Consider the following 15,320-nt stretch of genomic DNA (forward strand, 5'->3'; position numbering starts at 1 on the left):
TACTATAATAGGCCATCCGTCTTGCTGAATATGTTCAATAATAATTCACAAATACAGCAAACATTATCAATCCCTTATTAAATAAATCAAACCTCTAATAGATAAGTAATCATATATATGGAGAAACATAGAAATAATCCATCCTCATATATAGAAAATAGTCCTTAAGTCCATCCATATGGAAACAGGTAAGTATGTCATTCTTCATGTAAATCCTTAAAGGGGCAGTCACAAACGGCGCGCCCGACACCAACGGATCGCACCGCCACATATACAGTATAAGAAAGAGAGGTCCTTAACCGGTTCAGCACCGCAGTCCGAAAATCTCATGCATCCGAGCAACGTTCACCTCCCATTCATCCGCCTATAACTTTATTGATACTTATCACAATGAATTGATCTATATCTTGTTTTTTCCGCCACTAATTAGGCTCTCTTTGGGTAGTACATTTTGCTAAGAATTTTTTTTTCTAAATCTATTTTAACAGGAAGATTAGGAAAGAAATGAAAAAAATTCATTATTTCTCAGTTTTTGGCCATTATAGTTTGAAATTAATATACGCTACCGTAATTAAAACTCATGTATTTTATTTGCCCATCTGTCCCAGTTATTACACCATTTAAACAATGTCCCTATGACAATTTATGGTGCCGATATTTCATTTAGAAATAAAGGTGCATTTTTTCAATTTCCGTCCAGATCACCTCTCCTTATTGTGGGCCTTATATGTTCAAGGCCAACAACCTGGAGATTAGAATATGAACCCCCATGAAACTGTAAAAAATGAGCTGCCACTGATGTAAGGGTTTTTTCTTCTTCTAGATCCCTTTGTGCCAATCTAATTTTCGATAAATGTTGTTGTATGCGTTGAATTTATCGAAAATTAGATTGGCACAAAGGGATCTAGAAGAAGAAAAAACCCTTGCATCAGTGGCAGCTCATTTTTTACAGTTTCATGGGGGTTCATATTCTAATCTCCAGGTTGTTGGCCTTGAACATATAAGGCCCACAATAAGGAGAGGTGATCTGGTTAAGATATTATTGCAAAAAGAGGCCAGATGGCTATATACTTTAACCACTTGAGGACCCACCCTTTACCCCCCCTTAAGGACCAGCGCAGTATTCTGTGATCTGTGCTGGGTGGGCTCTGCAGCCCCCAGCACAGATCAGGCAGCACGCAGAGCGATCAGATCGCCCCCCTTTTTTCCCCCCTATGGGGATGGTGTGCAGGGGGGGTCTGATCGCTCCTCTTGGCTGGCATGTTGCGGGGGGGGGCACCTCAAAGCCCCCCTCCGCGGCGAAATTCCCCCCCTCCCTCTCCTACCTGTCATCCCCGGTGATCGGGGCTGCACAGGACGCTATCCGTCCTGTGCAGCCAGTGACAGGACGTCCCCTGTCACATGGCGGCGATCCCCGGCCGCTGATTGGCCGGGGATCGCCGATCTGCCTTACGGCGCTGCTGCGCAGCAGCGCCGTACAATGTAAATAAAAAGCGGATTATTTCCGCTTGTGTTTACATTTAGCCTGCGAGCCGCCATCGTCGGCCCGCAGGCTATTCACGGAGCCCCCCGCCGTGAATTGACAGGAAGCTCGCGAGAGCGGCTGCTTCCTGATTAATTAGCCTGCAGCTGGCGACGCAATACTGCGTCGCTGGTCCTGCAGCTACCACTTTGCCGACGCGCGTTATGAGTGCGCGGTCGGCAAGTGGTTAAATACTAAATCTCCAAATGGTTTAAATGAGGAGATTGACTTCACAGGCTTTTTGTGATATTTTGACCATATATTAATATGTGTTTTTCATCTATTGCAGATAATTTATGATATTTTGGTGCTTATAATGATTTTCTAGCTGTTGGTGCATATGGACCCTTTATGGACCTTTATAGACCCTTTATGGACCTTTATGGACCCTGGCTGTGGACTGCTTAAAGAGACACTGAAGCGAAAAAAAAAATATGATATAGTGAATTGGTTGTGTACTATGAAGAATTACTAGAAGATTAGCAGCAAAGAAAATATTCTCATACTTTTATTTTCAGGTATAAAGTGTTTTTTTTTTCTAACATTGCATCATTCTATAATATGTGCAGATTACACAACACTTACCATTCAAAATGAGTCTTTCAGAGCAGTCTGTGAAGTAATGACCTCTCCTCTAGCAGAGGAAAAGTAAATAGTCCAGGAACAGTTGAGATAATAAAAGTCAGATAACAGCCCTCTCCACGACTAACTTAGTTGGAGAGCTTAATGGCTTGTTTGCATAGAGATAACAACTGGAGTTTCTCAACTCTTCCTGTACTGGAAACCATTACACTGATGTATCTGATCTTAATGTTTTATTTCTTAGCTGTGCTACACATACAAATCATAATATCATCATTTTTTTTCGCTTCAGTGTCTCTTTAAGGACCTCACTTTCTTATATATGCGGCGGTGCGATCCGTTGGAGTCGGGCGCGCCGTTTGCAACCGTCACTTTAAGGATTTACATGAAGAATGACATACTTACCTGTTTCCATATGGATGGACTTAAGGACTATTTTCTATATATGAGGATGGATTATTTCTATGTTTCTCCACATATATATGATTACTTATCTATTAGAGGTTTGATTTATTTAATAAAGGATTGATAATGTTTGCTGTTGTTGTGAATTATTATTGAACATATTCAGCAAGACGGATGGCCTATTATAGTATTGTATATTATGGCTGGAGCAGTGTCCCCTTTGGCTTTCCTTATACTTACGCTTCCTTGCGCTCCAGCGTGGTCTCCTGCGCTTGGTCCACTCGCTCTCCGTCTATTGATTCAGTGACGTCAGCTGGTCACGTGATGCGCGACTGGCACCCACGTGACCGAGCTCTCTGCACTATATAGTATGGCGTTTTTCGCCTATACGGATACGGAACCCCCTCTCTTGATAAAGCGGCGTGACTGCCGCGATACCGGTAGAGCTGTCTGCCGGGGGCGTCCTTCTCCATCGGTCACCTCGTTGATCTGTTGATCCTGGGTCACGTAAGCGCTCTCTCCTTTGCACACTGCTGCAGTCCAGCATCATAATATATGCACTTTTTTGGCATCCCTCGCTGCTATATTCTTTTTGCACTGATCATTATTTATTGGTTGATATGTTTATATGTATTTCTAATACTGCACGTAGCACTTTGATATATATGCACTAATTCTTGGTACGCATTGAGAGGTACAGAACCTGGGTTCTTTCACTGTGGGGGCTCTTATTGAGCCACACAGATGATGATTATCTATGAATCTTTGAGGATCACCCATTGAGGTGTCATCAATCTGATTATCCTAGTAAGAGATATATGACCGATTGGTTGCTTTTTTAAATGTTTTTATATACATATGGTGTTATATTTTGTTTCAAAAAAATATTGTCATTTACTCTTTAGATCACATGTAGTGCTGTTTCTTGGGTCATATTTTTTCTTCTTGTGCAATTTCTCAACTGTGACCCAGCACACACAGGGCCGGCGCTACCATAGAGGCAAAGGGGTCAATTGCCCCAGGGCCCCAGAGCTTGTAGGGGCCCCCAGTGGCTACAAAAGGAAAAAAAATGTTAAAATCGACCTTATAGTTTCAAAGGAAAAAAAATACACATTTAAAAACTTGCCGAATTTAATAGTTAATAGCAAATCCACCTTGAATGCTAGAAACCCTAAATTTGCAGGATATGTTAAGGAGATCATTGGGAATAAGAGGAAAAAACAATTTTTCAAAAAGACCTTATAGTTTTTGAGAAAATCGATTTTAAAGTTTTGAAGGATAAAAGTATACTTTTAAATGCAGTAAATGTCAGTTTTAGTAGCAAACCTAACGGTAGTGTAATTTTACATGCATCAAAAGAAAGAGCAATACATTTCCTGACGGAGTTTCCAGGGGGTCCATACGCAGCCGCAGCGCTTTGGCCAGGGATCGCTATACAGCCGCAATATGGCTGTATGAAGATCCCTGGCATTTTTTCCTATTTTCCCAATTTTTTTTTATGTTTAGAGTGTAGGAATTTTTTTAAAAAAAATTGTGGGGTCCCCCCTCCTGAAACTTTTTAACCGCTTGTCCCCCATGCAGACTGGAGTAGCCAGAATGTGGAGCTCCGACCGATTGGGGCTTCACACCCTGACTATACCAGCTGCAAAAAAGGTCCCTTAATGCCGATTTATGTTCCGGGGTATCTGTTAGGGGGCCCCCAGGTTTATTTTGCCCTGGGGCCCCATTGTTGCTTAAACCGGCCCTGAGCACACATGTACTGACACAGTTGTGCTGAAACTTTGTTCTATAAAAATAGCTCTTGCCATAGATGCTGCATGCAAATGGAATCAAACGACTAATTCCCAAACCTCAGCAGCCATGACTATGTTCTGATAGGCATTAGGCAACGGTGACTCAATGGACTATAAATTGTGTCCGTGATTTCTTGATGTCCTCCTAATTCCCCACTAGGGATGCTTACAGATCTCTGGACATGACAGAGTAATTGGTCCATTTATATGTAAGAAAACAAATCGCACATTATTAAGCTGCTTACCGTTATTCACAGTAAACAAAAATGGAAACCCGCAGGACCAAAACTGGAACATGTTGTAATATTTAAAAGCAGAAAACACGGGGGTATTAAAACACAAAACCGATGTTGGGATGGGAACTGGGAAATGTCGGAGCTGCAAGTATGCACTGAGAGTTTTTATGGTTTTAATTCCTGGGAAATTCCATTGGGTTTATGACGTGTTTAGTTTTGATATCTATAATAGTGACAACCAACGTTCTCATTAAACATTAAAGCCTAATTAAATCCAAAACGTTTTATCCATGTTAGTATAGAATAAGAGAGAGTTTGAACCTTTTATTGGTGTTTATTGCTGTTTAGGCTCTCACAGGCTTGTGAGCTACTTTTAAAAATTAGCAAGTCAAAATGATCTACCTATTATACAATTATATATACAGAATGGAAAATGTAGTGCGGTTGGGATCTACCGTGAAGTCTTTTGCGATCTACTCAATGGGCACCCCTGAGAATTGCACTCACTTGCTATTGGTCTCATGCTCGTCAAAGAACATGAAGTGATCAGAAAAGTTCCTCAACAGAGTCAAGGACCATCATGAAACAGTTTCTCTAAAGACTAGAACAACAAAACTTTTGTAAAGTGCTTTTCTCCCTGCGGACCCAAAGTGCATAAGCGTGTCTCAGATCAGTACATAGTGATGTGTACGGGGGGAAAAGTTATGTGATCATAAATGCCAGACTAAACAGGTGGCTTTTCAGTTTTGATTTAGACATGTCCAGGGTTGGAGCTGTCTTGATTAAGTTTGGCAAGGCATTCAAAAGGGTAGGGCCAGCATGAAAAAGCTCTGGCTTCAAAGGTTTTTAGTTGGACTCTAGGGGTGGTCAAGTTATTGGATCCTTTTGATCTGAGGTGGTGGGAGGTGTGACACAATTGGAACAAATCCTTCAGGTATCTGGTGCCTAGGTCATGTAGGGATTTGAATGTTAGCATGACAATTTTGCAAATGGTTCTCCATTTTATGGGTAGCCAGCGTAGAGAGCAAAGGATGTTATGTGGCAAAGGCAGGGCTGGCCTGCAGACAGCCATGCCGCAGCATTCTGTGCTAGCTGCAGGCGGTGTAGATCTTTATTTGGAAGGCCTGTAAAAAGTAAGAAAAGGTTTATTTCACATCACGTTGAGGAAACTCCCTGTCCCTTTCACCATTGTCACAGAGTAAGAGATGAGAGACAATCTCCTAATTTGGGGCACAGATATCAAAACACATTGCATTAGATCTAGCCCTTCCCACACTATTTTTAACTGACCAAGACATTTTGTTTGCAATTGATGAGTTGAAAGGCACTTAAAAGTTTAATTTGATTTCTGAAGAGTTAAACTTGCCTCCCATCATCAGAATGATGTAAAGCCCCTGAGGCTCAGACGGAGAGCGATTCTCAGTCACCGTACACAGAGTTCTAAACTCCTATAAATAAAAACAGCTGCTGCAAAATATTGTTTCTTGCTCACAGGATGAAGCCTTACATTGAACATACATTCTGACCTTGAGTGACCACCCCATATGGGAGACATATCCCACTTCCTGTTAGCTGCAGCACATGTCTTGGCTCCAAAATGAAGGCATATACCAATCAAATGTGCTGAAAATATGCTGAAACATAAACACACCACTTTGTGTATTATATCTTCACTTCATCCTGATCCTTCCATAATTGTGTTATTGACTGATCCCATTTTTATGTGAGAGAGCAGATTGACTGAAAAATGTCTAGTCAATAAAGTTGATTGTATATGACAAATCTAGCGGATCTTAATCAAGAAGTCTCCTCCTTGCCATGTTTTATATTTATATCATCATTAGCTGCTGGACCTCTTATTAACATCCTCGCTCTAGGTCTTGTAAAGGTGATTGAATTGAAAATGTACATTTCTAGTTGCTTTTTCAGATATTCACATTGAGGGGATCCTGCCTCAGATTTTAAGGAGCTGGGAAGCTCAGTTTTCATATCAGAGCACAAGAGAAGCCCTATTCTTTGGTGCGCTTTGGTGGCAGTCAACCTGGGGTTCACAACTTATTGATGGATCTCAGGCTTTAGCCACGCTGTCCATAGCAATGAACCCTGGACTGATTCTCTGTACAAAACTTATCTTTTGTTGTTGTTTTTTAAAATGTGTAATTTACTCTAGGAAAATATGAATACATTGCAAGGTTTTACTTTTAACTGAAAAGGAAAAATATTTTACGGGTTAGGGGTATTAGTTAGTCGTTAGTTTTTGTGAATTGTTTTGTGAATTGTTTTGTAAGTAGTCTGTGAACAAGTAGAATGATAGTGTTGCCGACCAACAAGAACATGAGGACACAACTGATTTGTGAAGACTTTGATATCAGAGGGGACTTAAGGTGCATACACACATCAGACTATAGTGTTTGGAAAATGAAAGATCACAGACCAATCTTACCCCCTTCACGTAGTATGAGAGCCATACTCTACACAGTCTATTCTATGGAGCTGAACTTCCCATCAGAAAAAAAAAATCTTTGCAAGATGCTGCACACACAGATATGAGATCTGCAGATAATCATACACACATGATTTAACTGACATTCATCTGCAGATCAGATCCACCAGGATGAATTTTCAGATCTGCGGATGATTGCTTGATCTGCAGATGAATGTCAGTTAAATCATGTGTGTATGATGATCTGCAGATCTCATAGACTATCATTGAAATTTGCTGGAATGGATTTTTGGCAGGAACAGATCTTTTGCAGATACTGATCTTTTGTGTCTGTACAGCATCTGTGTGTGCAGCATCTTGCAAAGAATTTTTTTCTGATGTGGTGTTCAGCTCCATAGAAAAGACTGTGTAGAGTATGGCTCTCATACTACATGAAGGGTGGTAAGATTGGTCTGTGATCTTTCATTTTCCAAAGACTATAGTCTGATGTGTGTATGAGCCTCTAGGCTACATACACACTTGAGATAAAAGTCTTTGGAAAAGGCAAGATCACAGACCAATTTTACCCTATTCCATGTAGTATGAGAGCCATACTCTACACAGTCTATTCTATTGAGCTGAACTACCAATCAGATAAAAATCTTTGCAAGATGCTGCACAAAAAGATGCTGTACACATGCAACAGTTCAGTATCTGCAAAAGATCAGTTCCTGCAAAATGCATTCATAGTCTATGATATCTGCAGATCTCATACACACCTTGTTTAACAGACATTCATCTGCAGATCAGGTCCACCAGGATGGATCTTCAGATCTGCAGATGATTGTCAGATATGCAGATGAATGTCTGTTAAACAAGGTGTGTATGAGGATCTGCAGATAGACTATGAACGCATTTTGCAAGAACGGATCTTTTGCAGGAACTGATCTTTTGCAGATACTGATCTGTTGCATGTGTGCAGCATCTTTGTGTGCAGCATCTTGCAAAGATTTTTATCTGATGGGGAGTTCAGCTCAATAGAATAGACTGTGTAGAGTATGGCTCTCATACTACATGGAATGGGGTAAAATTGGTCTGTGATCTTGCCTTTTCCAAAGACTTTCATCTCAAGTGTGTATGTAGCCTTAGACATTGGGAATACATTGTTGGAAATTGGATCAGGCTAAGCTGGGTAAATGCAACTCTTATAAAGCGGTGAATATGCCCATGCCAGACAGGAAAGCAGCTGTAACGGACATTAAAGTCTGGGTTCCATGAGGTCACAGAGTCAAACTCAACTTAATGGCTGTAGAGAAAGTACAGTAAGTATCACCAACCAATGTGTACACTGACCATATAAAGGGTCCTAATGTCAATGAAGTTGGGGGAGAAGAGGTGTGTCACCCAAAACAGGAAGTAAGAAACAGTAAGAACCTGTTAGAATATATGTCTTCCTCTCTCAAGAAAAGAAATTATCGTGGACCATGTCCAAACTAGAGGTACTTTTGATCACTCCAGAATCCACCAGGAATTGCTGTTGAAAGTGGGAAAGCTTCTCCCCATGACCAAACAGCAATAAAAACTTTTCCAGTCTATCCAAAAGTTAAAGTCAGTTTTGGCTAGAACTGGGCAATAATCTAACCCAGTAAGTCTTTTTTTTTTAACTTTATTAAGCTCTTCCTGACAAGCACTTCATATAGAAACACTGATCTCAATACTTTGTAAATTTGCTCCTTACAGTTATGTCATAACTAACTCGAAAAAATATGCTATCTTAACACCTGTCCCTGGATAGATAAGTGCTATAAGAGGAGTCTGCGTAGGTCTTTCAGGAGTGTACACAAGCCTTTAATAGTGTGCATGGGAGCATGGGTTTTTAGGAGTAGTGTACACAGGCGTTTAGTAGTAGTGTACATGGGTTTTTAGGAGTAGTGTACACAGGCTTTTAGTAGTAGTGTGCATGGGTTTTTAGGAGGTGTGTGCATGGACAGTTTGCTGTTCTTTTAATATCAGTATCATTGTTGGTCAACGACAGCTGCTCAGCTTTTCTAGGTGCACCTTTTCTTTAATTCAGAAAGTGATCGGGACTGAAATCTCTGTGTACACTACTAAGTGACCAGGACTGAAAGCTCTGTGTATACTACTAAAAGGGTCGGGACTGAAAACTCTGTGTATACTACTAAGTGACTGGGACTTAAAGCTTTGGGTACTAGCACTTCAGTTCAATTGCTTGAATTTTAATACTAGTTCCAGTGCAGGTGGACTGCAAATTGGCTATCATGTGAAGTCAGTTGCTCAAGTGTACATGGAACTATTTCTTCCATTTGAGCTCAGGCTGAAAGAAAACGTAAGGTGGACTCAAACCTCTTCAAACACTAGCTATGACGGACATCTGTTAGAATCTGATTGGTTGCTGTAGGACTCCTATCCACTTTTTTAGTGTTGTGAAATCTCCTCTGATGCCTGTGAAATATATAGAAGTACATGGAGCACCTATCCTCACTCACCTCTGCAGACGCTGCCCTGGGACACAATGGGCTCACTGCAGGCGGCACACAGTCTCTTCTTCCTTAAGGATTTCTCCTGGAAAATGTGACGCTCACCCCCTGCAGGCTGTGGAGGAAACAATACAGAGATTAAACAAGGTCACAAGAAAAATATGCGAGTGTATAAAGTCTTGAGCTGTTTGGACTCAACATACTAAATAATTGCAGAAATGACGGCTTTGTAAAATAGGCAACACATGCTTACAGCAAAGGGCCAACGCAGAAACAAAGTACATCAATGAACACTGGGTTCAAAGCAGCATTTTCCTTCATTTCACTGAAGTTACGCTGGATTGGGCAAAGTATTATGTTTGCAAGTTTAACCTCTTACATTTTTGGACCATTAAAAGAAAAAAAAGAGTTTAGCTGAAAAAGTTTATAATGCTTCTCAAAGTCACTCAAGACCAGGCTTGTCCAACCAATGGTTACTGGTCTACAACGTGCTGTCAGACCATATCTGTGTGGCCTATTGCTCTCCAGTACATGGACCACACCTTCCACACTGTATTTTGGAGGTTTGAATTGAAGCTCTGATACTGGAGTACTCCCATTTCCTCCCTGCCTGTATCTACGGCAACTGAGTATCCACTCAATCCTCTCAAAGTGCTCTCACAGTACTATTGCCCAGCTCTCTTTGGATTGAATGAAGACTTGTTTCTTGGAATATCAAGTATGTTGAGTGGGAAAACCTCTTTAACATGGAAATCGCCATTTGCCAAAAAGTGGAAGCTAAACTAACAAATGAAAGCCAGTAACTGGCAGCCAATTATTACAGCAACTACCGCACAGGTGTTGAGCACCCGACCTTGCAGCCAGACCTATGCCAGTGTGTTGGATGGACTGAGAAATGTGTTCTACTAGATGAACCACACCTTTCAGTCCAATCAATTAATTTGAGGTATGCCAAAAATATATGAGGACTTTGGACCTCGAAGACTGGAGTTCAACATACTTGAGTTAGCAGCTTTCATTAACTTGTGCAGCACCAACGTCCTGAATCAGCAGAATTCTACACTTAGACGTAGTCTGAGCCGGGACAAGGTCCTCCAGCACCCAAGGCTAAGACACCAAAGTGCGCCCCTCCTTCCCTCCCACCCCAGCTGCCACACACTGATTGCTATTAGACTAAAAGGTGCCCCAGGGCCCCCAACACCTTAATCTCTATATATCTGGCTTGCAGTCACTGCTATGTATCCCAATTTCTTATTTCTTTCTGCTTTAAACACAATAAAATAATGATAGCTGAGTGAGTTGTGCGGCCCCTCCTACACTGCGCCCCGAGGCTGAAGCCTCTCTTGCCTCTGCATCGGCCTGGCCCTAGTCTTCAACTATTTATTTTAAATAGCAGAAGTGATTTTGTTTTTATATTTTGAAATTCTTGTTTACAGACCATTTAAAGTTCTGAAGGGTTTAGGAACAGGTGTTATCAGTATGGAACAATGGCAGGTCTACATAAACAGACATATTCTGAACTAGCTGATGAGGGCAGCACTATGGACAAAACAGACATTCTAAAACTCCTGTGCCTTGTTTTACATCACGGGGAGAATTGGTTACTAAGGGCTGGAACCCACAGGAGCGCTTTTGGCAGCGTTTTGGCAGCACTGCGATACGCTAGCAGTTTGCCAAAACGCTGGGCTAATGTTAATGGATGGGGCAACTTCCACAGGAGCGTTTGCGTTTCCCAGAAACGCAAACGCAGGACCTGCAGCATTTTGGGAGCGTTAGCGCTTCAATGTAAAGTATTGAAACGCTAGCAGAAACGCTCAGCAAAACCTAAACTGAGCGGTTTTGCTAGCGTTTTGCGGTTAAGCACACTGTAACAAAATGAAAAATAATTCACAGGACCAATCAGGATAAAAACGCAAAACGCAAAACGCTAGGCACCCGCTGGGGAAAAAAATACAATGTTGCAAAACACGACCAAAAACGCGCATGAATCCGCTTGCAAACCGCTCAGACAAAACGCTAGCGGTTGCGTTTTGCGTTTGCGGTTTTCAGTGGGTTCCAGGCCTTAAAGTTAAATGAGCACCATTTTTTAGCACCCAGGGGATCTTAATAGCACATTACAATTGAATGCTAACAATGTGGCTCATTAAAGAGAGTCTGAAGCCATTCTAAAATCTTCTTTTTACCGTCTACGTATTTATCTTAAAGAGAACCCGAGGTGGCATTGTATTACGTTAGTGGGGCACAGAGGCTGGTTGGTCACACTAACACCAGCCTCTGTTGCCCCATCGTGTGTCTCAAAGACCCCCCTGCTCGCCGCTATACCCCCGCAGTGCTGGCGACACGCAGCGTGTCGCCAGCACAATGTTTACTCTAGCGCTGTCTGTCAGCGCCGCTCCGCCGCCTCCTCCGCATCGCCGCTACCCGCCCTCGTCCCTTCCCTCCCGCTGATTGGAGGGAAGGGACGAGGGCGGGTAGCGGCGATGCGGAGGAGGCGGGGGAGCGGCGCTGACAGACAGCGCTAGAGTAAACATTGTGCTGGCGACACGCTGCGTGTCGCCAGCACTGCAGGGGTATAGCGGCGAGCAGGGGGGTCTTTGAGACACACGATGGGGCAACAGAGGCTGGTGTTAGTGTGACCAACCAGCCTCTGTGCCCCACTAACGTAATACAATGCCACCTCAGGTTCTCTTTAAGCAGTATGAGTAGAGCTGAAACGCCGCATTCTTGTGACAGAACGAGGGCTTTATAACCCTCAAATCCCAGAGCAAACATCCACGACTTTCAAAGTCGTGGATTTGGCTGCCCGGGGAGGCAGAGCTTTGGGCTGTAGCTCTGCCTCTGCTGGAGTCAATCTGCACGCAGATCTTTGCCTGTGATTGGCGGAGATTGACTCCAGTGGAGGCAGAGCTTACAGCGCAAAGCTCTGCCTCTTACAGGAAGCGCTCCCCGATTTTTGCCCCGGGGAATTGGGGGGGGGGGGGGGGTAATAAAATCTCGTACTGCCGCAGGAATGCGGCGTTTCAGCTCTACTCATATTGCTTAAGATAAAGAGCTTGTAAAAAGAAGAATTTATAATAAAAAAAAAACTTCCATTTTACTTTTTTTTTTTTTTTTTTTTTTTACATAGTAAAGTTTAGCAGAGGCTTTTATTACCCTACTCCTGCAGATGATATGGCCTTCCATAGCTCAAAATTTCAAGCAGATAAGGACTGATTATTGTGCTTCAAAGAGTTTAGAAAAGTCACACATGCTATCTTAACACCTGTCCCTGGATAGATAAGGGCAGCTAGAAGGGGAGGGGGGAGGACATGGCAGCTCCTACAGTATAGCTATTAGAAACCAGGAGAAATTGCAGGGGGAAAAAAACCGGTGCTTGGTTCCCTTAAAAGCTGCTTTATTTGTAAACATTTTGGTGACATCCATTACGGATGTCCTAGCCTAGCATAAACAGAAAGTGGCCATGAAAACCAGTATTTCAGCAACCAGAAGATCATAAGTACTTCTTCTCCTTATACCGTCCTTTTACCAAGGATAAAATATCAGGTGGCGCTCCCACACCTTACCGCTTAATTCGTGCATGGATAAAAACTCAGACAGCACATACAAACTCCATGCAAACAGTGTTCCATTCAGGAAACAAGTATAGCAAGTATAGGATTCTAGTGCTGCAAAATAAGAGTGCTAACCACCAAGCTGCAGCCTTACATTTACATACTGAAGCTGACAAAACATACATTATACATTTAGCACTTCTGTATTGTTTAAAAAATATAAGCTGGCAATTTCCCTTCATTAGCTATTTTCTACCGAGGCTCTTCCGGTCGGAGTACAGCTGCTTATAGCATCATTTATCCGTAACAGAGAATTCCCATCTTAAGCGGAGAAATGTTTTTAGCAGGAACGATAAACGGACAGCAGAACTGGGATGACAAATCTGCAGCGGTTCCATGTTTCTGCCCAGCTGCTCAAGTGAAGTACCGGCATGTGACGTCAATAACAAAACAATGCTGAAGAGGAAGCGACAGGAAGATGCATGTCACACACTTGTTTTGCTGACGGGTCTGGGAATGAAGAAGTTTGGCTACAAGCTAAAGGGTAATAATAGATAAATTAATGCTGCTTTAATTGCTGTTTAGTGTTGTCATTCGTTTAAATGACAGCTAAAAATCAAAACAGTTGACTTTAGATCCTCCCCCCCAAGGATACTTAATTCAGAACTTTGTGGACATTCACTGGCATGTGAATTGAAGAGGAATGGCATTTGCAAGTGATGCCTCTTAAAAATGTTTTTCGCACTGCAGTTGTTGTCAATTGCGAAAGTTTTAAACACTGTTTCAACTCTGTTGTTCCGAGTGGCTGGATAGTGTACTGGTAAGGGCTCTGCCTCTGACACAAGTGACCAGGATTTGATTATCGGCTCTTCCTTTTCAGTAAGCCAGCACCAATTCAGTAAGGAGACCTGGGCAAGACTCTCTAACACTTTAGGGTCACCTGAGTGTGCCCTAGTGGCTGTAGCTATTAAGCGCTTTGAGTCCGACAGGACAAGCGTTGTACAAATGTTAAGATGATGATTTCAAGTTATTTGATCAAGTCTGACAGAAAAAAAAAAAATTACTCGATTACCAGCTTGTTCCCCAACTCGTCGTAATCAGGTCTTGAAAAAAGTAACTTTTGACATAAAGCGTACCTGAAATAAACTTAAAGGGAACCCAAGCCGAAGCTCCGGCTTACTGCTTGTGTGGTCATGCTTGTGCGGCTACTACACAATCGTGTTGATGGCAGAGGAGGTGCACAGCCACGATGTGGAGGGGGGCAGCACTCATGAGTGGAAGGACAAAGGATGCTGAGGAAAGCCTCAATTAGATCCTGAGGCTTCCTTTTCTTTCGATAATTTTCTCTTTTTGTACCCAAGCTTTGGCTAGGGTGCACTTTAACACAAGGATTTATACTTATCTGGTGCTTCCTCCCGCCCCCCCCCCCCCCCCCCCCTGTAGTTTGTGGGCTCCCTGGTTGTCTGTCTGTTCATATACTGGCAGCCTGGTAAAGTCCCAGACTTAGGCCTCGTTCAGACTATACGCGCTGCCGTGCGCATTTTGGCAGCGCGTATAGTGTGCGACACGCAAGAACGGTAGAAGGGCATAGACAGCCCTTCTACAGTTCCCATCATATGCGCTGCGTGGCAGCGCGATTGCGCTATCGCGTACTGCACGCATTTTTGGGAATCGCAGCGCAGATCCCATTCGTTGTAATGAATGGGATCTGCAGCGCAGCGCATAGGAGCGCAGATGGCGTGCGATTGGACGCGTTGCGTTCCGATCGCACAGCCATCTACGCTAAATGATGTGAACGAGGCCTAAAGTCAGTTGAGGATTACTGCGCATTCGCTGCTGGCCTCCTTGAACGCACTCCCGGGAGCGTTCTGCGCCCCCGCAGTTACAAGCCTTAGCTAATCGCACAGTTGCAGAACGCTCGCGGCCACAGGAGTGTGACCAAGGAGGCACACGGCCATCCTGCAGTAGTCCCCGACCAGTGGCATTGGTAGAACGGAGCGACCCTGGAGGACAGCAAGGGAATCCAAGGACTACAGGGGGCTGGTGGAAGTAAGTATAAAAACCTTGTGTTATATTTATCTTTAAAGAGACTCCGTAACAAAAATTGCATCCTGTTTTTTATCATCCTACAAGTTCCAAAAGCTTTTCTAATGTGTTCTGGCTAACTGCAGCACTCTCTGCTATCACTATCTCTGTAATAAATCAATGTATCTTTCCCCTGTCAGACTTGTCGGCCTGTGTCTGGAACGCTGCCAAGTTCTTCAGTGTTGTGGTTCTGCTATGAACTCCCACTTCCAGGCCCCTCTCTGCA

At 42.9% G+C, this 15,320-nt stretch overlaps 1 protein-coding gene across 1 annotated transcript in view; it reads right to left on the bottom strand.

Moving 5' to 3' along the window:
- The window catches only part of TNS2 (tensin 2), a 250,519-nt gene that overhangs the window by 108,330 nt on the left and 126,869 nt on the right, over nt 1-15,320 (bottom strand). The window contains exon 2 of the mRNA XM_068267236.1: nt 9,468-9,573. Within this exon, the coding sequence (XP_068123337.1) occupies nt 9,468-9,573 (106 nt within the window). The remainder of the gene's footprint in view (nt 1-9,467; nt 9,574-15,320) is intronic.

This window comes from Hyperolius riggenbachi, chromosome 2 (assembly GCF_040937935.1).
Source record: "Hyperolius riggenbachi isolate aHypRig1 chromosome 2, aHypRig1.pri, whole genome shotgun sequence".
Lineage (NCBI taxonomy): Eukaryota > Metazoa > Chordata > Amphibia > Anura > Hyperoliidae > Hyperolius > Hyperolius riggenbachi.